The following is a 22973-nucleotide window of genomic DNA, read 5'->3' as shown; positions in this document are numbered from 1 at the left end:
TATTTTAAGTTAGTCCTATTTTACAGGATGTTTCGATCTCACTACTTTCCTGCGCGCCGTCTCTTTGCTGGGGGAAGTCGGGCCAACCTTCTGTAGCCCGCTAGCGATGACACATTGGCCGCGATGACGTCAGAGCATCGCGCTACTGTCCCCTGGCAGTGGACCCATCCAAACGTGGCCCTGGCGTTACAAAAAGTAATTTATCGATAAATAAATGATTTCAGACACACTTCTGTAAATATAAATTGCTGCATGAATACATCCTTTGTGATTGCTGGATAACTGCCTGAGTATTTCACAATTTTACCTATATATATGGTAGCAATGAGGTTTTGGGGTTTACTACGACAACGATAGTGAATGCTCATATATAGGACATAATTTGTCATGGTGTATTTTCAATAGCAGAGAGGTTTCAAAGTTGACACACACACACACAAAATAAAGCTGTAGACAAAACTGAAATATTCCTTTATTTCAGAAAAACAGCAATGTTTCAAATAGTCACAGTTTGTAGCCCATGCTAGGCCAGATGCACAGCGTGAAGCCATCCACTCACAGGACAAGCCACTATATAGCCCATTCAAAACCTGCCTGCAAACATTAGGACAGACACACTGAATTATCCCACTCCTTAATTAGGAATGATCCTACATTCACTTCTTATCAACGGTCTCGGTACCGTTTCAAATATGCTTAACATATCAAAAATGAAATATAATATGTGAGGAAAGTGAGAAGAGAACTAGTCCTACAACAAATATGTAGAGTATGTCTACAGTGAAAGCCTTGTAGGGCCTGCAGATTATTTTAACTGGTTCTGACAAACTTACGAACATGTATTTAGGAATCTAAACTAACTAGCAAATCATCTCATTTGAAAAGCTGAATGTATGCCACCACACAAGCCTGACTGCAGAGTAATACAAAAAATCTGCTTTCATATGATAACAAGCACAACACTCAAATCACACACTCAAATCATGGCTTTTCCTATTTCAGATTCAGCTTTTCACCACAATAAGCTATAGTGGGTCACTTAAATAAATGGACTATCTAACAGCTGTGTACTCTATAGTCATTGTGCTGAGCAGAGAAAGGCTCTACAACAGAGGGGGAGGGAGAAAGTTAAAAGAGAGATGAAAATGTCTGCCTTATGAAATCTTGAAGAGCGACATCATGGACTACGCAACGGAGTCTAGCTTGAAGAGACATCGCCGACTGTAAAAACCTGACTGATTCGTTGTCATGCTCTTTTCCCAATATGAATCACTTGTCTGGCATGCAACTGCGACGGTTTGTTCAACTGTAATACTGCATTAATAAAAGGTCTGTGGATCACAAGCTGGAGGAATACTGAGCTGGTAAGGTAGCCTAATTGATCTGGTCTCCCAAAAACAAGTCAGTGACACAGAAAGAGTGATTTTTTTTATTTGATTTGATTTCCAAAAGCAGTCTGATCGCATTCCCTTTGAGTTAAATACTTGTGATGTTCACATTGGAATCAGCCCAAAGAGTTCAAACATGAGGATAGTTGAAGAATGCTGGTCACATTCCTATGAGGCAATTGCTGGCTGAGCATCGGATGTGTAGTATTGAATTGGATGGTGAGAATCAGAAAACACCATTGGAGTGAGTCTAGTGTGACGTTTCTTGGGTGAAGTAAACTATGACATACTATGCTGTGAGAGTATCCTTAGCCTTCACAGCTGCAACCATACTGAATACTAAGAAAATAACTCCCATTGAGAGAAAGACAGTCTCCGTTCAAAGGTTGTGCAGATGAACCAGTAGTAAACTCACAGTTGTTTTGTGACTGTGCGCATCTAAAAAGGTGAGAAGAGTAATGCATTGTACTATATGGCTGAGTATCTGCAGTGTCACAGGTTCGGTTGTGAAGCCTACATACAGTGCCTTGCGAAAGTATTCGGCCCCCTTGAACTTTGCAACCTTTGCCACATTTCAGGCTTCAAACATAAAGATATAAAACTGTATTTTTTTGTGAAGAATCAACAACAAGTGGGACACAATCATGAAGTGGAACGACATTTATTGGATATTTCAAACTTTTTTAACAAATCAAAAACTGAAAAATTGGGCGTGCAAAATTATTCAGCCCCTTTACTTTCAGTGCAGCAAACTCTCTCCAGAAGTTCAGTGAGGATCTCTGAATGATCCAATGTTGACCTAAATGACTAATGATGATGAATACAATCCACCTGTGTGTAATCAAGTCTCCGTATAAATGCACCTGCACTGTGATAGTCTCAGAGGTCCGTTAAAAGCGCAGAGAGCATCATGAAGAACAAGGAACACACCAGGCAGGTCCGAGATACTGTTGTGAAGAAGTTTAAAGCCGGATTTGGATACAAAAAGATTTCCCAAGCTTTAAACATCCCAAGGAGCACTGTGCAAGCGATAATATTGAAATGGAAGGAGTATCAGACCACTGCAAATCTACCAAGACCTGGCCGTCCCTCTAAACTTTCAGCTCATACAAGGAGAAGACTGATCAGAGATGCAGCCAAGAGGCCCATGATCACTCTGGATGAACTGCAGAGATCTACAGCTGAGGTGGGAGACTGTCCATAGGACAACAATCAGTCGTATATTGCACAAATCTGGCCTTTATGGAAGAGTGGCAAGAAGAAAGCCATTTCTTAAAGATATCCATAAAAAGTGTTGTTTAAAGTTTGCCACAAGCCACCTGGGAGACACACCAAACATGTGGAAGAAGGTGCTCTGGTCAGATGAAACCAAAATTGAACTTTTTGGCAACAATGCAAAACGTTATGTTTGGCGTAAAAGCAACACAGCTCATCACCCTGAACACACCATCCCCACTGTCAAACATGGTGGTGGCAGCATCATGGTTTGGGCCTGCTTTTCTTCAGCAGGGACAGGGAAGATGGTTAAAATTGATGGGAAGATGGATGGAGCCAAATACAGGACCATTCTGGAAGAAAACCTGATGGAGTCTGCAAAAGACCTGAGACTGGGACGGAGATTTGTCTTCCAACAAGACAATGATCCAAAACATAAAGCAAAATCTACAATGGAATGGTTCAAAAATAAACATATCCAGGTGTTAGAATGGCCAAGTCAAAGTCCAGACCTGAATCCAATCGAGAATCTGTGGAAAGAACTGAAAACTGCTGTTCACAAATGCTCTCCATCCTCACTGAGCTCGAGCTGTTTTGCAAGGAGGAATGGGAAAAAATTTCAGTCTCTCGATGTGCAAAACTGATAGAGACATACCCCAAGCGACTTACAGCTGTAATCGCAGCAAAAGGTGGCGCTACAAAGTATTAACTTAAGGGGGCTGAATAATTTTGCACGCCCAATTTTTCAGTTTTTGATTTGTTAAAAAAGTTTGAAATATCCAATAAATGTCGTTCCACTTCATGATTGTGTCCCACTTGTTGTTGATTCTTCACAAAAAAATACAGTTTTATATCTTTATGTTTGAAGCCTGAAATGTGGCAAAAGGTCGCAAAGTTCAAGGGGGCCGAATATTTTCGCAAGGCACTGTAGATGGACCATTTCTAAACGTCTCCAATGTGATACAAGAGGAAGATGTACCTCTTCTTGGAACTGGTGGAGTACATCAAAATAATATATCAGATGTTTGTTTCCATAAAGCAGTTATTATCTGAACATATACACAGACAATTCCCTGATGCAAGACAGGGAGAAAAGTTTTATACTACAGATAAAAATCAAGGGTAGACTGTCAGGGGTTAGGGGTCAAAGTGTGTGGAAGGGTTCAAGTGTGGGGGAAGGCACATCCCTTGTCTTCCTCAGAGTAGATATATCATCCAGGGGCTCCAAGTGCTTACTGTGAAGAATAGAATGAGAAGAAAAGTTAAATAAAAACACATGGTATCAAGACTGGTGCATGACAGACCAGACAGAAAAAGTCAAACAAGTATGCATCTAATCACCAAGGGAAAACACTATCGTTTTAGGTTACACTATGTCCAAAAAGGAAAATGTTCCTTGTGTATTGTAATCTAACCTAAACCTGTGTAGTGTTTTCCCCTGGTGAATAGATGCCTACTTAGAGAAGTGACTACAGAAGTTCAATACCTGTCAGTTGGTTCAACTGCATCTGTATCCTAAGCAGCCGTCGCTTGCCCTGAAGACCAACGTGGTGAGATCACATTAGATCACAATACTCTGACTAACACTGAAATAGCAGTAGCCTGTTAATCTAGGTTTCAGATACAGGATCTTAAATTTGATACAGGATCACCCGGTTTGTTGCAGGACAAAAATGCAATCGTGTAGTCTATTAAAAGGCTTAAAAAAGGCGTCTGAAGTTTGTAATTTCTTTTGAAACATTTCAGACTTAATTTGCCCCAACTAAAAATGTATCAACCCCTACCAAAAACATCCATGAATTATAATCCACATTTCTGTTTGCTTATAATCCACATTTATTTTCCTGCTGTGAGAAACGGGTCAAATTAAGATCCTACCTCTGTACAACTACGTGTACCAGTATGACTGGTCGCATCATCGGTTACATTTAGGTCAAATAGATCCTTTTAAACAAAATCCTGAATGCCTGTGTGTGCATATATAAAGAGTGACAGTCATTTTTTAAATAATCTACTCATCCAACTGATCACTTTTTTTTTTACACCTTTATTTAACTAGGTAAATCAGTTAAGAACAAATTCTTATTTTCAATGACGGCGTAGGAACAGTGGGTTAACTGCCTTGTTCAGGGGCAGAATGACAGATTTTTACCTTGTCAGCTCGGAGATTCGATCTTCCAACCTTTCAGTTCCTAGTCCAACGCTCTAACCACTAGGCTACCTGCTGCTGGGCTAGGTTACCTGATCAGTTGCATCCTGTTAATTTGTCAAATTACCTGTTACCTCAGCAGCAGGGGCCTCGTCTTCGTCTGGGATAATCCTGCCGGTCATGGGGCCAATCCCGAGGACTTTGGGCCTCTTGTCTGACTTGCTCGCTCCGTCCAGCACCACGACAATGTACTCCTTAGCAGCTGGCGTCTCTTCCACCACAGGTGCCGCATCTTCCACCACAGGTGCCGCGTGTGCCTCCACAGGTGCCGCGTCTGCCTCCACAGGTGCCGCGTCTGCCTCCACAGGAGCCGCGTCTGCCTCCACAGGAGCCGCGTCTGCCTCCACAGGAGCCGCGTCTGCCTCCACAGGAGCCGCGTCTGCCTCCACAGGAGCAGCGTCTGCCTCCACAGGAGCAGCGTCTGCCTCCACAGGAGCAGCGTCTGCCTCCACAGGAGCAGCGTCTGCCTCCACAGGAGCAGCGTCTGCCTCCACAGGAGCAGCGTCTGCCTCCACAGGAGCAGCGTCTGCCTCCACAATCTCTGCTGCGGCAGCCTCAATTGGAGCTTCTTCGACTGCAGCTGGAGCCTCTTCTATGGGTGCGGCCTCGACTGGAGTGGCTTCTTCTGCAGCTGGGACCTCTACAGGGGCAGCCTCCTTGACTTCTAAAACTACTTTAGCGACTGTTGTCACCGCCAAAGCAGAGGCTGCAGCCATAGCGACTGGTGCCACTGAAAAATAAAACCAAGCGCCGATACATCACTCACGCTCATGTTACAAAAAGACTCAATATCTCCAACTCAATCAACATACAGTGCATTCGGAAAGTATTCAGACCGCTCAACTTTTTCCACATTGTTACGTTACAGCCGAATTCCAAAATGGATTAAATAAATAAAAATCCTCAATCAACACACACAATGACAAAGCGAAGACAGGTTTTTTTTTAAATGAGCAAATATATAAAAAATACAAAACATAGCTATTCGAGCTATGAGACTCGAAATTGAGCTCAGGTGCATCCTGTTTTCATTGATCATCCTTGAGGTGTTTCTACAACTTGGGAGTCCACCTGTGGTAAATTAAATTGATTAGACAGGATTTGGAAAGGTACACACCTGTCTATATAAAAAGGTCCCACAGTTGACAGTACATGTCAGAGCAAAAAACCAAGCCATGAGGTCAAAGGAATTGTCTGTAGAGCTCCGAGACAGGATTCTGTCGAGGCAGAGATCTGGGGAAGGGTACCAAAACATTTCTGCAGCATTAAAGGTCCCCAAGAACACAGAGGCCTTCATCATTCTTAAATGGAAGAAGTTTGGAATCACCAAGGCTCTCCCTAGAGCTGGCCGCCTGGCCAAACTGAGCAATCGGGGGAGAAGGGCCTTGGTCAGGGAGGGGACCAAGAACCTGATGGTCACTCTGACAGAACTCCAGAGTTCCTCTGTGGCGATGGGAGAACCTTCCAGAAGGACAACCATCTATGCAGCACTTCCCCAATCAGGCCTTTATGGTAGAGTGGCCAGACGGAAGCCACTAATCAAGAAAAGGCACAAGGAATTTGCCACAAACACCTAAAAGACTCTCAGACCATGAGAAACAAGATTCTCTGGTCAAAAGTAACCAAGATTGAACTCTTTGGCCTGAATGTCAAGCGTCACATCTAGAGGAAACCAGGCACCGCTCATCACCTGGCCAATACCATTCCTACAGTGAAGCATGGTGGCAGCATCATGTTGTGGGGATATTTTTCAGTGGCAGGGACTGGGAGACTAGTCAGGATCGAGGGAAAGATGAACGGTGTAAAGTACAGAGAGATCCTTGATGAAAACCTGCCCCAAAGCGCTCAGACTGGGGCGAAGGAACACCTTCCAACAGGACAACGACCTTAAGCAAAAAGCCAAGACAACACTGGAGTGGCTTCAGGACAAGTCTCTGATTGTCCTTGAGTGGCCCAGCCAGAGTCGGGACTTGAACATCTCTGGAAAGACCTGAAAATAGCTTGCAGCGACACAACCCATCTAACCTGACAGAGCTTTAGAGGATCTTCAGAGAAGAATGGGAGAAACTCCCCAAATACAGTTGTCTTATTCTCTGTAATACAGAGTACATTGTCGTGGTGCTGGAGGGAGCGAGCAAGTCAGACAAGAGGCCCAAAGTCCTGGGGGTTGGCCCCATAACCGGCAGTTGTAGCGTCATACCCAACAATCGCTGCCAAAGGTGCTTCAACAAAGTACTGAGTCAAGGGTCTAACTACTTACAGTACCAGTCAAAAATTTGGACACACCTAATCATTTCAGGTTCTTTATTTTTACTATTTTCTACATTGTAGAATAATAGAGAAGACATCAAAACTATGAAATAACATATGGCATCATGTAGTAACCAAAAAAGTTCAATCAAAATATATTTTATATTTCAGATTCTTCAAAGTAGCCAACCTTTGCCTTGCACACTCTTGCCAGCTTTGCACACTCTTGGCATTCTCTTAACCAGCTTCATGAGGAATGCAACAGTTTGGAAGGAGTTCCCACATATGCTGAGCACTTGTTGGCTGCTTTTCCTTCACTCTGTGATCCAACTCATCACAAACCATTCCAATTGGGTTGAAGTCAGATGATTGTGGAGGCCAGGTCATCTAGTGCAGCACTCCATCACTCTCCATGGTAAAATAGCCCTTACATAGCCTGGAGGTGTATTTTGGGTCATTGTCCTGTTGTAAAACAAATGATAAGTGCAAACCAGATGGGATGGCTTATCGCTGCAGAATGCTGTGGTAGCCATGCTGGTTACTATTGTCACCAGTAAAGCACCCCCACACTGCCTCCTCCATGCTTTACGGTGGGAACTACACATAAGATCATCCGTTCACCTACTCTGCGTCTCACAAAAACACTGCGGTTGGAACCAAAAATCTAAAATTTGGACTCATCAGACCAAAGAACAGATTTCCACTGGTCTAATGCCCATTGCTTGTGTTTCTTGGACCAAGCAAGTCACTTCTTCGTAGTGGTTTCTTTGCAGCAATTTGACCATGAAGGCTTGATTCACACAGTCTCCTCTGAACATATGATATTGAGATGTGTCTGTTACTTGAACTGTGTGAAGCATGTATTTGTGCTGCAATATGAGGTGCAGTCAACTCTAATGAACATATCCTCTGCAGCAGAGGTAACTCTGGATTTCCTTTTCCTGTGGCGGTCCTGGTGAGAGCCAGATTCATCATAGCGCTTGACGGGTTTTGTGACTGCTCTTGAAGTCTTGAAAGGTTCCAGATTGACTGAAATTCATGTCTTAAAGTAATGATTGACTGTCCTTTCTCTTTCCTTATTTGACCATTTAAGAAATTCCACAAATGGACTTTTAACTGGGCACACCTGTTAATTGAAATGCATTCCAGGTGACTACCTCATGAAGCTGGTTGAGAGAATGCCAAAAGTGTGCAAAGCTGTCTTCAAGGCAAAGGGTGGCTACTTTGAAGAATCTCAAATCTATTTTGATTGTTTCACACTTTTTGGGTTACTACATGATTTCATGTGTTATTTCATAGTTGATGTCTTCACTATTATTCTACAATGTAGGAAAAATAAAGAAAAACCCTGGAATGAGTAAGTGCGTCCAAACTTTTGACTGGTACTGTATGTATATGTGATATTTCAGTTTATTTTTTAATACATTTGCAAACATTTCTAAACCTGTTTTTAATCATGGGGTAGTGTCTAGATTTAACTTTTTTTTATTTTTTTTTATCAATTTCAGAATAAGACTAACATAACAAAATGTAGAATAAGTCACTGTACCACACTCACCCAATGTGATGTGTAAAAAGGCGACCGAGAAAAACAGAAGCAGTTAGCCATGCCAACATGGAAGTTGTAGTATTTTGTGTACAAATCCCAAGAGATGGTGACACATTCTTGTTTGAAAAGTGCAGTTTAACCAGAAACGTTACCATCACTTGACTTCGTGGGTTAGGGAGAATACGAGCAACTGCAGACAAACACCACTTAGCCATCAGCCAGACAGAAGTCGATGACTTACAGGGAAGCCATGCTACTTGAAAGACTCAGTGAGACTAATCCGAAAAAGGTAGCTTGAGTTGTACAAATAAAGTAAAAAATCTTTGCAAAAATGAAAGACAAGACAGGCGTTAGCTAGAGCTTCTACAAGGAGAAAAAGGCAATCCGAATGGGTTGAGACTATTTCTTGCATTTACATCAATATTGTCCAGTTGGAGGTGAATATAGACCTTCACCATGCATTGTGGCATTGACCTCTATTGCATTCATCTCGTTTTCCAAAATTCCCACATTTCAACTAAGACATGTACATTTTTGGTGAATAATGCAAAGCAGAAATGCATTTGACCAATGCAGGCTAGCAGACAATGGAAAGAATGTACCCACCAGAGCACTGAGTGACCGCAGGAGAATGGGGTGGTATTGAGTGGGTTAGGATGGAGCCTACAGGTGCAGAATTTCAACCCCTACACAGTGGAGGCTGGTGGGAGGAGCTATAGGACAGGCTCATTTTAAGGTCCGAATGGCATGAATGGAATGGTTTCAAACATATGGAAACCACGTTTGACTCCATTCCATTGAGCCAGTCCTGCTATAGCACCTCCAACCAGCAGTGGCATGGGTGCAGATAGCAGGCATAGCAAAGAAAGGCATTGCCGTGTACCACTACATTGTTCCATTGAGCAGATGAGGGTACAGAAAGTGATGAAGTTAGTGTCTGGAATAGCATTTAACTGAGCATAAAATTTCCACATAGTGCATGTACGCAGCACAAAATGCCTTGTAAGAATAGAAGTATGATTGAGTCATTTCTAAATGTGAATACAGACATTAAAATAAGTGTATCAGAATATACATGTAAAGACCATCATTTTGCATATTGCCAACCACCCTTTATAAAAAGAGGCCACCTCAAATAAAATGCCTTCCTGCCAAATATCACAAAGGCACACACACACACACACACACACACACACGGGATAATGGTTTGATTTGAAATACATTGGTATTGACAAAGTTTCACAACTAGGGAGATTCGGATTTGTGTGCTGCTCTAAAGTAAATAAGTTGTCGACTCGTGTGGCAACAGGGCAGAGATGAATTAACTCGTGTCAGTGTGGTGGATTTATCCCCAGGTCCTTAATGGTAAAACTATAGTATATTATATCAAAATATATTAGAACGTTTGGTTAAAGGTGTTTTGATATTTACGCAATTATCACATTTCTAACATTCTGAAGGCAGATTGTCTTGTCATTTGACCTTGTGATGGAAACCATTGTTTTGGAAAGACACTTGTTTTCTGCAGCCGAAAGCCCTACAAGCGTAGCGTATTAGCGCAAGCAAACCAAATCCAGACAAATTAAACACGGGAGGGGATTTTTCCAGTCTCTCAATACTTTTATTGTTTGGCTCGATGAAATCCCATTACACAACTACTCACTGCGTTGAACCGGTTTTTTAAAAAAGAGCAAAATCTGAATGACCACATGGTTGAGTTCATCAAGTTAACCTTACGAGGTCATTCCCTCAAAGTTCCAATTTTACAGTGGAGAATAAAACCCACGGCAACAGTGTTGTTGTGTTACAGTCACAGAGCGTGCACAGGTAGGGTTGTCTGTACTAGCAGAAGCTATCACACGGCTGCACGAGATGTGCAGCGGGTTAGGTTAAACAAAGCTTTCATCATTACGTCGGCGTGTACCAACTCCGTGATATCTGGCAGAGAAGCATATTAAAAGAGGCTTAAAAAAAGTACAGTAAATGTAATATATCCCAAATAAACCCTGAGTAGCAGTGATTGGTTAGCCGTGGACTGGGCGTACACATTACAAACAAAATAATCAAATGGCTCATTTGAGGCGTTTTCCTGTTTTTGGTTGCATGCGGCGGCGGGCCTCTGAGGCAAGGCAGGTGAGAGGTTAAAGATTGTTGATACGCTAGGTCAGTGGAGATCATAAACAGAATGGTGAAAGATGAGTGGGCCATGGTTGAGAGGAAGGGAGAAGGGTGAAAAGGTAGTTTGGGGGGGAGAAGTGATTTACAGCTGTGTTTTTATCCTTACTGTAATGACACAAGGTTGAAACCATTGCATCCTTAACTGTGCAAGAGATAGCATTGATGACATCACTGCCACTTTCTAAAGGGTCTCACTGTGGCGATCTGCTGTTTTGTTTGGATTGGGAATTCAGGAAAACACAGCCTCAGCAATGAAAGCTTTTTAGTGCTTTTACCATCTCCAGGAATCACAACAACTATACTGTACACAGCCAGGAGAGACTGAACTACATAAAGTAATCAAACCCCACAAAGTCTGGAAGCCTCTAGTGTGAAGGGGGGGAAATAACAATATTCTACTCAGTCTTCTCACTTTAACTTAATCAGTCATATCATTAAATTACACCTCTGCCATCTATATAAACTCTAATAAATAAAATGTGTTCTTTCCAGAGAAGAACCTTTACATCTCAGGAGTCAAGCTCTAAAGTGTTTTTTGGAAAAGGTGGGATCAGTTTTAGGTGGTACTGTATTATATGGTGTGGGTAAATAGTGCACACCTAACCTTCCTCTAGTTGCTTGTCTATCAGTGTGTATGCGTGTTGGGCTGGTGGCGAAGGACAGTGTACGCGCCCGTTACACCGCAGTAACAGCAGCCTCAGGGGCTACCTCCTCCTGTGCGGCCGTACCATTGCTCTCTGGCTCTACCACAGCAACCGCTTCCTCGGGGAAGGCCGGCACGGCAATGGCCTCTGCAGCATCCTCCACGGCCTCGGCCACTATGACCACTTCCTCTGCTGCCGCCTCTACTTCCTTGGCCACCTCAACGACCTCTTCAGCAACCTCGGCGATGACTTCAGCAGCCTCGGCGACAGCCTCTGCGACCTCCTCCACCACAGTCTCTGCTTCTACTACAGCCACTTCCTCTACTGCTGCCTCCACAGCAGGTTCTTCAGAGACTGCCTCGGTCTCTTCAGCAAGTTCTGCTACGTTTTCCGCCTCTACAGCCTCTTCAGCTGCAGGCTCCTCTCCAGCCGCCGCCTCCTCTGCTTCCTCCTCTCCATCAGCTACTGCTTCCTCACCTAAAACAGGATGGAGGGAAAAATGTATCAATCAGTAAAGATGGCATCGATCTTTGAAGGGCACCAACACCACACTGCCCGAGTAAGCCATGCTCTACAACACAATACTCAAAGAAAGAAGTGGATTTACAGAGCATGTGAATTACCCTACATAACACCTACAATAACAGAATATTCACATAAAGTCATTTTTCTAAGTCATATCTGATCATGTACAGCTCTGATCTAGTTCTGTATCCTGAGCTGCCGTGTGCACAACTACACACTCAATCATACACCACGTCACACATGCCCATGCCACTCCTCTTACCACACCTCCGGCTCATACCTCACTCCACCTAGAAGGGGAAAACCCCAGCAAAGCAAATCACTGCAGAGGAGAATTCACCACAGAACCACATGCAAACCCAAAGACAGAAAGGGAGGGAAAGAAGAATAAAAACGACAGAGGGAGGCAGGCAAAATTAAAGTGACATAGTGAAGGTAGACAGGGTCAGGTCAGAGGGTAGAGGGTGAGAGGATAAAGATGGCAAATCTTACCATCCAATCAAAGCTACCAGTACCTGGAAATTCCAACAATAACACAGAGACAACCAAGGTGGTTTGTGCACATTTAATTTTCAAATGTACCCATTAACATTAATCCATCCTGGAAGAGGCCACACATACAAGAGTTCATCAAATCAAAAATGGGGAAATAAGAGAAAAGGATCATCCAGCAGAGAAACTTTCAGAAACAGACAATAGTTGAATGTATGGGACGTAGCAGGAAAGTAGAAGAGATTTCCCCCTTTTCAGATTCATCCAAACAGTCCAGTAGGCTACAAAGTCCCCTGACGTGTAGGCAATTTACTTTTACACTGAAAAGAGTACAAATAGGAGCGTTAGCGGAAAGGGAGGAAGAGAACCTTTAACCAAAATAACTTTCAAATCAGAAAAATTTCACCATTATTGAAAATTCAAGTTCAACATCCAAGAATATGATAATCAATTCCCTACGTGATTCTCTTGCTTGTGCAATGCACTGATAATGCTAACAGTGCGTTAGCATTCTAGGTGCATAGCCGACTTGAGGGCGCACTAAGATAACATCACCTGTTGTCTCTGTTTGGTAGCGAATAAAGAGCCTCTAATAAAGAGGTACAGGTTTTAAAGAGGTAAGGGGAGACAGAGGATTAAAAGTGAAAGAGAAGGGGGACACATGTTTTGGGATGGATCGTCCAATAGGAAAGGAGTAGTGTCAAGGAGGGGGACCCCCTGTTCTGATTAACAGGTATTTCAGACAAAAGGATAGGTTAGGGTCAGATAGGAGAAAGCTGGGTGGGGTGAGATCAGATAGGAAAAAAACTAGTTTCCTTTCAGAATCCAAAGGACCACCAATAAAATCATCAACAGCATTAGTCTTAAGTTAACCATCTTGAGAAACCAAAATATTTTGTGCAGGCAAACTCATTCCCGAACAGGTCCTTCCAAATATTACCATCAACAGTAGGTTTTACACCAACCAGATGCTTATGGTCCCCTAACAATCTTTCTGGCATTAACCAGGTTTCCAGTCAACCCTTTTATGCACGTTAAGTACATGTCAGAATTAGTTTGACAGGCCTGAATGAAACAGCAAGTCTAAACTTTCCCAAATGTCGACAAAACACGCTAGACAAGGTGGGATCTTTGTGTGTCTGTACAATTAATTAGAGAAATGGTGATGAAAATGCTTTTTATGCACAAATATTGATATAATAACCATCATATTGGAAGTAAACTTGGGAGTCACGCGATGACATGCATTCTACAGTGCCCCGAAACCTGCTCCTTTTACATACTAGACGACCAGTTCTTATAGCCTTTAGCCGTACCCTTATCCTACTCTTCCTCTGTTCCTCTAGTGTTGTAGAGGTTAATCCAGGCCCTGCAGTGCCTAGCTCCACTCCCCTTCCCCAGGCACTCTCATTAGTTGACTTCTGTAACTGTAAAAGCCTTGGTTTCATGCATGTTAACATTGGAAGCCCCCTCCCGAAGTTTGTTATATTCACTGCTTTAGCGCACTCTGCCAACCCGGATGTCCTAGCCGTGTCTGAATCCTAGCTTAGGAAGACCATCAAAAACCCTGAAATTTCCATCCCTAACTATAACATTTTCTGACAAGATAGAACTGCCAAGGGGGTGGAGTTGCAATCTACTGCAGAGATAGCCTGCAGAGTTCTGTCTTACTATCCAGGTCTGTGCCCAAACAATTTGAGCTTCTACTTTTAAAAATGTATTTTCCAGAAACAAGTCTCTCACCGTTGCTGCTTGCTATAGACCACCTTCTGCCCCCAGCTGTGCCCTGGACACCATATGTGAATTGATTGCCCCCAATCTATCTTCAGTGCTCGTGCTGTTAGGTGACCTAAACGTAGACATGCTTGACACCCCGGCCATCCTACAATCTAAGCTATCTATACTTCTGTGTATTGATTTTAAGAAAGGCATTGATGTTATGGTTAGGTACACGTTGGAGCAACGACAGTCCTTTTTCGCGAAAGCGCACCGCATCGATTATATGCAACGCAGGACACGCTAGATAAACTAGTAATATCATCAACCATGTGTAGTTATAACTAGTGATTATGATTGATTGATTGTTTTTTATAAGATAAGTTTAATGCTAGCTAGCAAGTTACCTTAGCTTCTTACGGCATTCGCGTAACAGGCAGGCTCCTCGTGAGGCAGGTGGTTAGAGCGTTGGACTAGTTAACCGTAAGGTTGCAAGATTGAATCCCTGAGCTGACAAGGTAAAAATCTTTAATTATGTCCCTGAACAAGGCAGTTAACCCACCGTTCCTAGGCTGTCATTGAAAATAAGAATGTGTTCTTAACTGACTTGCCTAGTTAAAAAGATTCAATAAAAGGTGTAAAAAAACAAATTTTTAAATTATCGGCGTAAAAAAAATACCGATTTCCGATTGTAATGAAAACTTGGAAATCGGCCCTAATTAAATCAGCCATTCCGATTAATCAGTCGACCTCTACTCCAAATACACCTCTGCTGTCTTCAATCAGGATCTCAGCGATCACTGCCTCATTGCCTGAGTCCGTAATGGGTCTGCGGTCAAACGACCTCCCCTCATCATTGTCAAACGCTCCCTAAAACACATCAGCGAGCAGTCCTTTCTTATCAATCTGGCCCGGGTATCCTGGAAGGATATTGACCTCATTCCGTCAGTAGATGATGCCCTGTTAGTCTTTAAAAGTGCTTTCCTCACCATCTTAAATAAGCATGCCCCATAGCCCTTGGTTCACTCCAGACCTGACTGCCCTTGACCAACACAAAAACATCCTGTGGCATACTGCATTAGCATTGAATAGCCCCCGCGATATGCAACTTATCAGGGAAGTTAGGAACCAAAATACACAGGCAGTTAGGAAAGCAAAGGCTAGCTTTTTCAGACAGAAATTTGCATCCTGTAGCACAAACTCCAAAAAGTTCTGGGACACTAAAGTCCATGGAGAATAGAAGCACCTCCTCCCAGTTGCCCACTGCTCTGAGGCTAGGAAACACTGTCACCACCGATAAATACACCATAATTGAGCATTTCAATAAGCATTTCTCTACGGCTGGCAAGTGTGTCAAATCGGAGGGCCTGTTGTCCGAACATCTGGCAGTCTCTATGGGGGTGCCACAGGGTTCAATTCTCGAGCCAACTCTCTTCTCTGTATACATCGATGATGTCGCTCTTGCTGCTGGTGATTCTCTGAACCACCTCTACGTAGACGACACCATTCTGTGTACTTCTGGCCCCTTCTTTGGACACTGTGTTAACTAACCTCTAGACGAGCTTCAATGTCATACAACTCTCCTTCCATGGCCTCCAACTGCTCTTAAATACAAGTAAAACTAAATGCATGCTCTTCAACTGATCGCTGCCCGCACCTGGCCGCTTGTCCAGCATCACTACTCTGGACGGTTCTGACTTAGAATATGTGGACAACTACAAATACCTAGGTGTCTGGTTAGACTAAAATCTTCTTCCAGACTCACATTAAACATCTCCAATCCAAAATTAAATCTGGAATCGATTTCCTATTTCCCAACAAAGCATCCTTCAGTCATGCTGCCAAACATCCTCGTAAAACTGACTATCCTACAGATTTTTGATTTTGGCGATGTCATTTACAAAATAGCCTCCAACACTCTACTCAGCAAATTGGATGCAGTCTATCACAGTGCCATCCATTTTGTCACCAAAGCCCCATATACTATCCACCACTACGACCTGTATGCTCTCATTGGCTGGCCCTCACTACATATTCGTTGCTGCTACATACAAATCCCTGAAGCTGGAGACTCATATCTCCCTCACTAAATTTAAGCACACGCTGTCAGAGCAGCTCACTGATCACTGCACCTGTACATAGCCCATCTGTAAATAGCTCATCCAACTACCTCATCCCCACACTGCCATTTATTTATTTTGCTCCTTTGCACCATAGTATCTCTACTTGCACATTCATCTTCTGCATATCTATCACTCCAGTGTTTAATTACTATACTGTAATTATTTCACCACTATGGCCTATTATTGCCTTAACCCCCTTATCCTACCTCATTTGCACACACTAACAATTCCTCTACAATGCAAAACTTTTTCTATTGTATCATTTACAGTATGTTTGTTTATTCCATGTGTAACTCTCGTGTTGTTGTTGTTGGTGGTGTCGCACTGCTTTGCTTTATCTTGGCCAGGTCGCAGCTGTAAATGAGAACTTGTTCTGAACTAGCCTACCTGATCAAATAAAGGTGAAGTAAAAATGTTTTAAATGTGTGGTCCTCCCACTACGACTCGGGAAAGCATGCAGTTTATTAGGCTACAGATTAAATATATTATGAACTTCACAGGGTGGTGAAAGTGCAAGGTGATGACCTTGATGCTCCTTTCCAATAAATATTGAGGGTCTTATTCTGGTGACATGAGGATTGATGCTGGGCTGTAGTTTCACAAATTAAAATAATCTTGCTCTATTGTCCATAATAATCTCATGTAGGCTATACCAGCACTGTATCTGTGAGCGGTTGGCTAGAGCGCACATGCCAATACCAGAGTGGGAACATGCGCTATATATATATATATATATCACACAAAAAAAATCTGATAATGCGATGGAAACCCAATTAACTTGTTGTCTGTACATGAGAATTTAACCCATGGAAACATCTCTGGTGGGAAAATCCAAATTATATGAACTGGATGGAAACCTAGCTAATGACAGAAAGCCAAGAGCAACTCCAGAAAACTATAAGAGTAGAACCTGTTCTAGACCCGACATCTTATCTGGGTTTCAATTCAAATAAATGAGTTAATCTCAGACAGTTATCCTATTTACACTATGCATTAACACATTAAAGACTAAAAATAACTCGTTGCTGATCAATTCATTGACTGAAGATTGATCAGATGAGGCAAATGGCTCAGGCAGTTATTAACCAGAACAGGGAGACCTTCTAGCGTGGGTGTAAGAATCGATGTGATTGGTGCTCCGCAGTGAATAACCAATGAGGATTAAGGAACCCTATGATGAGTGGAGACGTCACTAATAACCATAAAGTAGATTATCGTGGCATTTTACAGCATTTTTTTTTTTTTTTAAATCACTGAAATGCAATTACGTGAAGATTCCACCCATTTCTGAATCCACTCCTTTTCGCCAACATTGGTTCTCAGAATGCGTTTTCTGAACGTGTCAAGAGGAAACCCTAGGTTTGTGAGTGTAACTATAGAGAAACAGATACATTTCAAGGCAATCAGTGAGAGTGAAAAAAAAAATCTAATCCATGCCAAGGTACGCTTAGTCAGTCTAAAAACTATGTTTCATTGGTCATTCAGAAAGAGTTATTTAACAAGCTGTGAGTTCAAATAAATCAAGGACATAAGCTATAAAAGCCACACATAGGAACTCACCCTCCTCTTCCTCATCCCTGCCTGGAAACAGACAGAAACGCATTGTCACAGGTTTACATGTGGATTATATGGAGTGTATGAGTATAGTGACCCGGCTGATACGTGTATAAATGGTGTATGTATATGAATGAGGTTGGTTGTCTTAGTAGGCATGTCTGATCTGTACCCAGTTATGATACATGATACAGACATGGTGGGTTTTATCTTTACACACTTGTAGGAGCGTGACAGCCGTGCGCTTGTGTGAAAGCTGTGTAGTTGGGAGTTTATGGTTATGCTGTAGCCTGCCAAAGTAAACATCCATTACCACTGGACAACAAAAGGTACTGTAATTATACATCTTATCTCAACTGTTTATACAGCAGAAGTAGTCAATTATGGACCTCTCCCAGTATCAATACCTAACTGCCTGGCCACTGTTGGATGACATAATAGCTGGTCATATAAATAGAATGGTATTGGACGAGAGTGTGTTTGTGTTTTCAGGAAGTGATTATGGCAAAAGTGAGGAGTGATAGTGGGATGACTTGAGAACGATATACAGGGCTCTGACAGCTGCCTGGACAGCAATGACCAGAGAACGTGGGGGGGGGGGGTTGGCTGGCCCGCTTGGCTAAGAGTCAATGGTGGTCTGGCCAAAAGTACTGCCTGCTTGTTATTGCAGCACACAGAGTTGACTGGGCTGTCCCGTCTGTGTCAACAGTTATTAATAAACTATGACAACGACAGGGGGAGGATGGAGACAACTATCAGTGTGTGTGTGAATTCTAATGAACTCAGCAGGCTGTCTACTGCAGCAGAAAGGCTCTCCCGGGGGGGGGGCTATAGTTTTAGGTGCGTGGTCACTCAGTGACATTCCTTGGTCGTAAGTAGAGGATTATCCAGGCCTGCTGTCCCACAAACCCTAGCTTGGATTTCTGCCTCACACAGACAGAACGGCCGTCAAGCTGCACTGCCAACCATGACTCATGAATAGAGAGAGCGGAGGCCACTGAACTGAGGGGGGGGGGGGGGGGGGGTCACAGTCATTGGACCCCATACCAAACAGGGTCTAATCCAATAACCTGGGAGGTGAATGACACGAGGGGTTAGTTGAGGTTGTGAGGTAAGACTATGGGTGAGGTTGTGAGGTAAGACAATGGGTGAGGTGAGACTTACTCTTGGGGGGCCATGGTTTGGGAACCCACTCGGTCTTGGGACGAGCGTTGATATCCGCTACACGGTCGGTGAATCTGGCGTGGTCTGTGGTCACAGTGTTGTACGTCTGTTAGAAGAAACAAAAGATCAATGCTCAAAATAGTTACATATTTTCCTCTACCAATGAAACACATTATAACAGTCTTCTGAGGGCAACTTTAGACATGTAACAGAATAAAAGAGCACATTATAAAGTTCAAGGTTTATGGGAAAAGGCCAGTCTGGTATTGTTTTTCCCCCTATGAGCTACGTCATCTAAACTCAAACAGATCAAAGTAAAAATGGACAGGTGTAGACTCACATAGGCGACAGCTCCAGCGAAGGCCCCACCACACAGCAGGGCATAGATGATGTTATCACCAGTACCACCGGGGAGCGACGACATCTGTCGCCGTGGCAGTACTACAACAACAAAAAACAATAAAGGTCACCAGTTAGGTAAAGGTCACCCGGCCTTCAGAGGTAATCAGGAAACACGGTAGATGTCACAGGATATTCAACATTTGATCTTGACCCCACAAGATTGGTTTAAAAAGATTACAATAGGACAGACCTAATGCAGTGAGAGGGAAGCATGAGGACAGAGGATTTGTTGAAGCATGAGCCCTGGATTTTTATTGGATTAGGTGGAATGGGTTTAGGTGTCCAGGAATATGCCTGTCAGAGCTCATTTGACTCCAACTGAAAAACAGTGCTCGGCTGGTAGAACGCCAACCAGACTAACACTAGGCAAAAGGAATAAAATGAAATAGGCTAGTGTAAAATAAAAGTTTAGTCGAATTCGAGCTAACGTAAATTTGCCTAGAAGGTCAGTGCAATAGCAATATTCAACAGCAGGTCAAATGACCCACCACCAATTTTCATCTTTCTCCTGCAGCATATTTTTGATGATAATCAGCACAAGGGGGTGCTTTGTCATTTGACATAGTTCTTTCACTTTGACTGTGCTTTCCCCGGAGAGCCATTACGTCGGCAGAAAAAAACAGTGTAGCCAGGCGCTTTGCTTACTTACGCCAAGACCTGGAGCAGAGTCAGCGTTTCCTCCTAACGCTGCTGTAGGTCAGTGCCCTGACCTCATGGCAGACAGGCACACAAACGCCATAGACGCGGACAATCTTACACACCACTTAGAACACCACAAACACGCACCTCTAGACGATTGTTTTTGTGACCCACACAACACAACCCTTCGAAGACAGACATGCATATACAGCCGTCGTGCAGACAGACTTGCACAAAAACAGTGTCACAGCTTTGCCACGGTGAAAATAAAAATGTGTCAACTTGCTACAGTTGAGGACACAATGTACAGTAGTCACTCCCCGGTTTCACTTGTACAGCAAACAAGCACACCCCAAACTAACAGGAGAGCCTGCAAGCCTTTCACATTGAGTGAGCATATGTGGGGGACCAGTTATGTAGGCTCAAATTAAGTTCAGTCTAGATTTTATTCTAGACATAACTAGTTCCATTGGAAGAGCACCAGTAGGTTCTCCTTTCACAAAGGAACACCCCGATGACAAAAACAGGGAGTGTCACTGCAGGGGAATTTTAACCCTTAAAGTTCTCATCCCTGTAATCCAATCACTGTGGCCCTACCTCTGTAACAAGGCTCTAGACCAGCTAATATGTTCAACCCCCACTGCAGTCCCAGGGTTATAGTGGCGTGGGATTGTGATAACACAAGTGGCCGTGGATCAATGTCATAGGATTAAGCTATGATACCCGCTCTGTGGCTCAGTACTGGTCAAGAGAGGGGAGTGGGCAGGAAGGGTCCCACTGCGATAACAGGAGTCCCTTTTGTGCATGTAGAGTTGTATGCTGTACAAACGCAAATCAGGGGCCAGTGTTGCGTTATCTCCTAAAATGCCGCCAGTGGTGTTTGGCAGCAGGACATCGGACAAGCTCATATTTGTGTGCGTGTGTGTGTGTGTCAGTGGGGAGAATGCTGGAGCAAAAGCACAAGCACAAGGCATGTCATGTTGCTATCTTTGCTTAGCCCTTGGGCCATTTCCTAGAGTAGCTAAACCAGTTTCTGCAGGGGCTACAGCAAAGAATGAGGAATGTCATGGTGCCAATAAACAGTGTGTAGATTCCACTGAAAGGTGAAGGGAAATAGTGCAAGGTAAAGCACACAGGGAAACTAGGGGGGGTTGATCATTTGGTATGTTTCTCTCTCAGAAGCTTACCTGTAAATAACTACCAAAATAAAAAGAAACACTTGATTAATGTGAAGTATGTTGAAAAAAGGTGTGGTTCCTGAGTTAATTAAGCAATTAACATCCCATCATGCTTAAGGTCACGTATAAAAACGCCCAGTTCTAGTTTGTTTTCGTGATTTAGGCAGTTACCTGTAGTTGTCAGCACAGCATATAGTTGTCTGATTTCTTGAATCTGTGCCTAATTGAATGTCTTTTATATTAAGGTTTAAAGCGGCGTCGAAATGCAATGAGTTGCCGTTTTCTGTTCAGAAGAATGCAAGTTCATTGGTGCGTGGTCCCGCAGAGGGCGCTGTATGGTGACGCGTGCTTTTGTCCGCAGTCCATACATTGAGACGCCAGTGACACGTTCTCTACCACGTGAGCCAAAGTCGGAACCTTATGTATGCCACCTCCGATTTAGTTAAGGTCAAATATTAAGGATGTTTAATAACAATAAGGTTATGTAACCAGTTGTTACCTTCAAAGCTCGTGGTTCGTAACTACAGTTAAAATGTATGATATGCACACCTAGGCCATCGTCCTCGACAAAAGTGACAAGCTGGTACAGACAAGGAAACAAAGTAATTCACGATAGGATTAAAGATTTGTTGGCACTGTCCACCACGGAGTCTGTATAGTAACACTTGCACTTCGTTTCGTAACAAAATTACATGGGCCCATCTTGTTTGGTTTGTATAATGAGGGAGTGGATTAGACATGGAGAAAACAAGTTTCTATTTAAAACGTGTAATGTAACAATTTAACGCTCCAATATCAAAATTAACACAATGAAAAGATTTAGAACATAATTAATTGGCCAACATTCCAATTGACCTTCACGTCCCTTGTACTGTAAAACAGGTGCCATCTTTCAAATTTGGGATGAGACGGTTTCAGTAAAGCCAAACCACATGAGAACAAAATGTTATATTCTGAAATGTACGAATATTCCTCTACCCATAGGCTACCCTTAGCTTATACATACAGAGGAAAGAAAAGCCAACAGGGATACACAGTTGCCATCTTGTATCATGTAACGTTACAACTTTAATGTGGTAAGACTTCGCTATCATTTGAACCGATTTTGTCATACTCACCATCTCTAGATAACTGGTAGGCTGACTTCCTTGCCAAATGCCCACATCTTTGCCAGGCCGTTCTGCAGAGAAACATCGCTATGCGCTATCCAAAAGCAACCAGAGGAATGCAGCGTGCGCCGAAGCGAGGGAGGGCAGAATGAATGGCTGGAAATGACAGGGTGTGCGAGCCTGTGATGAACGAAGCAGAGCCCTATCTCACTTGTGCTTAGCACTGGATGTGTGGTAGTGATGGCTCGTTCGCGAACGAGTCGGCTCTAAGAGCCGGCTCGCATATCAGAAGTGCCGAATCTATTCATAAAAAAATATAAAACAATTAAGATATGACTAATCAAAATATTTACATTAATATAATTAACTAATTCATTGACTAAAACGATTGCCACCGATTTCCAGCCATTTTCGATCGTGGAGGACATCATTTTTAGAAATTATAGCAAGAGTCTAAATCCAATGTACACAATTCCAAGCAGGAAAACCCTTTCAAAATCACTTATTCCACAACTGTATGAGAGCACACAAGCTTCCATGCGGGAAAGAGTCCAAAAAGCTACTGCAGCTTGCCTTACCACTGACTGCTGGACATCAAGGGTAATCACTTCGTACCTGTCGGTTAACATGTCACTTCA

At 43.1% G+C, this 22973-nt stretch overlaps 1 protein-coding gene across 6 annotated transcripts; it reads right to left on the bottom strand.

Moving 5' to 3' along the window:
• Positions 1-92: 92 nt before the first annotated feature.
• On the bottom strand, positions 93-22591 carry LOC115130687 (fibrous sheath CABYR-binding protein). 6 transcript variants are annotated; one of them, XM_029662065.2, is made up of 8 exons: positions 21398-21538; positions 19348-19448; positions 19008-19113; positions 17850-17870; positions 11518-11910; positions 4880-5542; positions 4090-4138; positions 3446-3838 (listed from the first exon to the last, which is right to left on the bottom strand). In XM_029662065.2, the coding sequence occupies exons 2-7, from the start codon at positions 19429-19431 to the stop codon at positions 4119-4121; spliced, it is 1287 nt and encodes a 428-aa protein (XP_029517925.2). In that variant the 5' UTR covers positions 19432-19448; positions 21398-21538; the 3' UTR covers positions 3446-3838; positions 4090-4118. The 6 variants fall into 6 exon arrangements, with proteins under 6 accessions (XP_029517926.1, XP_029517925.2, XP_029517923.2 ...); XM_029662063.2 differs by lacking the exon at positions 21398-21538 and adding an exon at positions 22345-22591 and having other exon boundaries at positions 3449-3838; XM_029662064.2 differs by lacking the exons at positions 17850-17870; positions 21398-21538 and adding an exon at positions 22345-22589 and having other exon boundaries at positions 3452-3838.
• Positions 22592-22973: the final 382 nt, after the last annotated feature.

Source organism: Oncorhynchus nerka, linkage group LG6 (genome assembly GCF_034236695.1).
Source record: "Oncorhynchus nerka isolate Pitt River linkage group LG6, Oner_Uvic_2.0, whole genome shotgun sequence".
NCBI classification, from domain to species: Eukaryota; Metazoa; Chordata; class Actinopteri; order Salmoniformes; family Salmonidae; genus Oncorhynchus; species Oncorhynchus nerka.
Note: the sequence above shows the minus strand (reverse complement) of the source record. Positions and strands in the feature narration are given on the sequence as shown.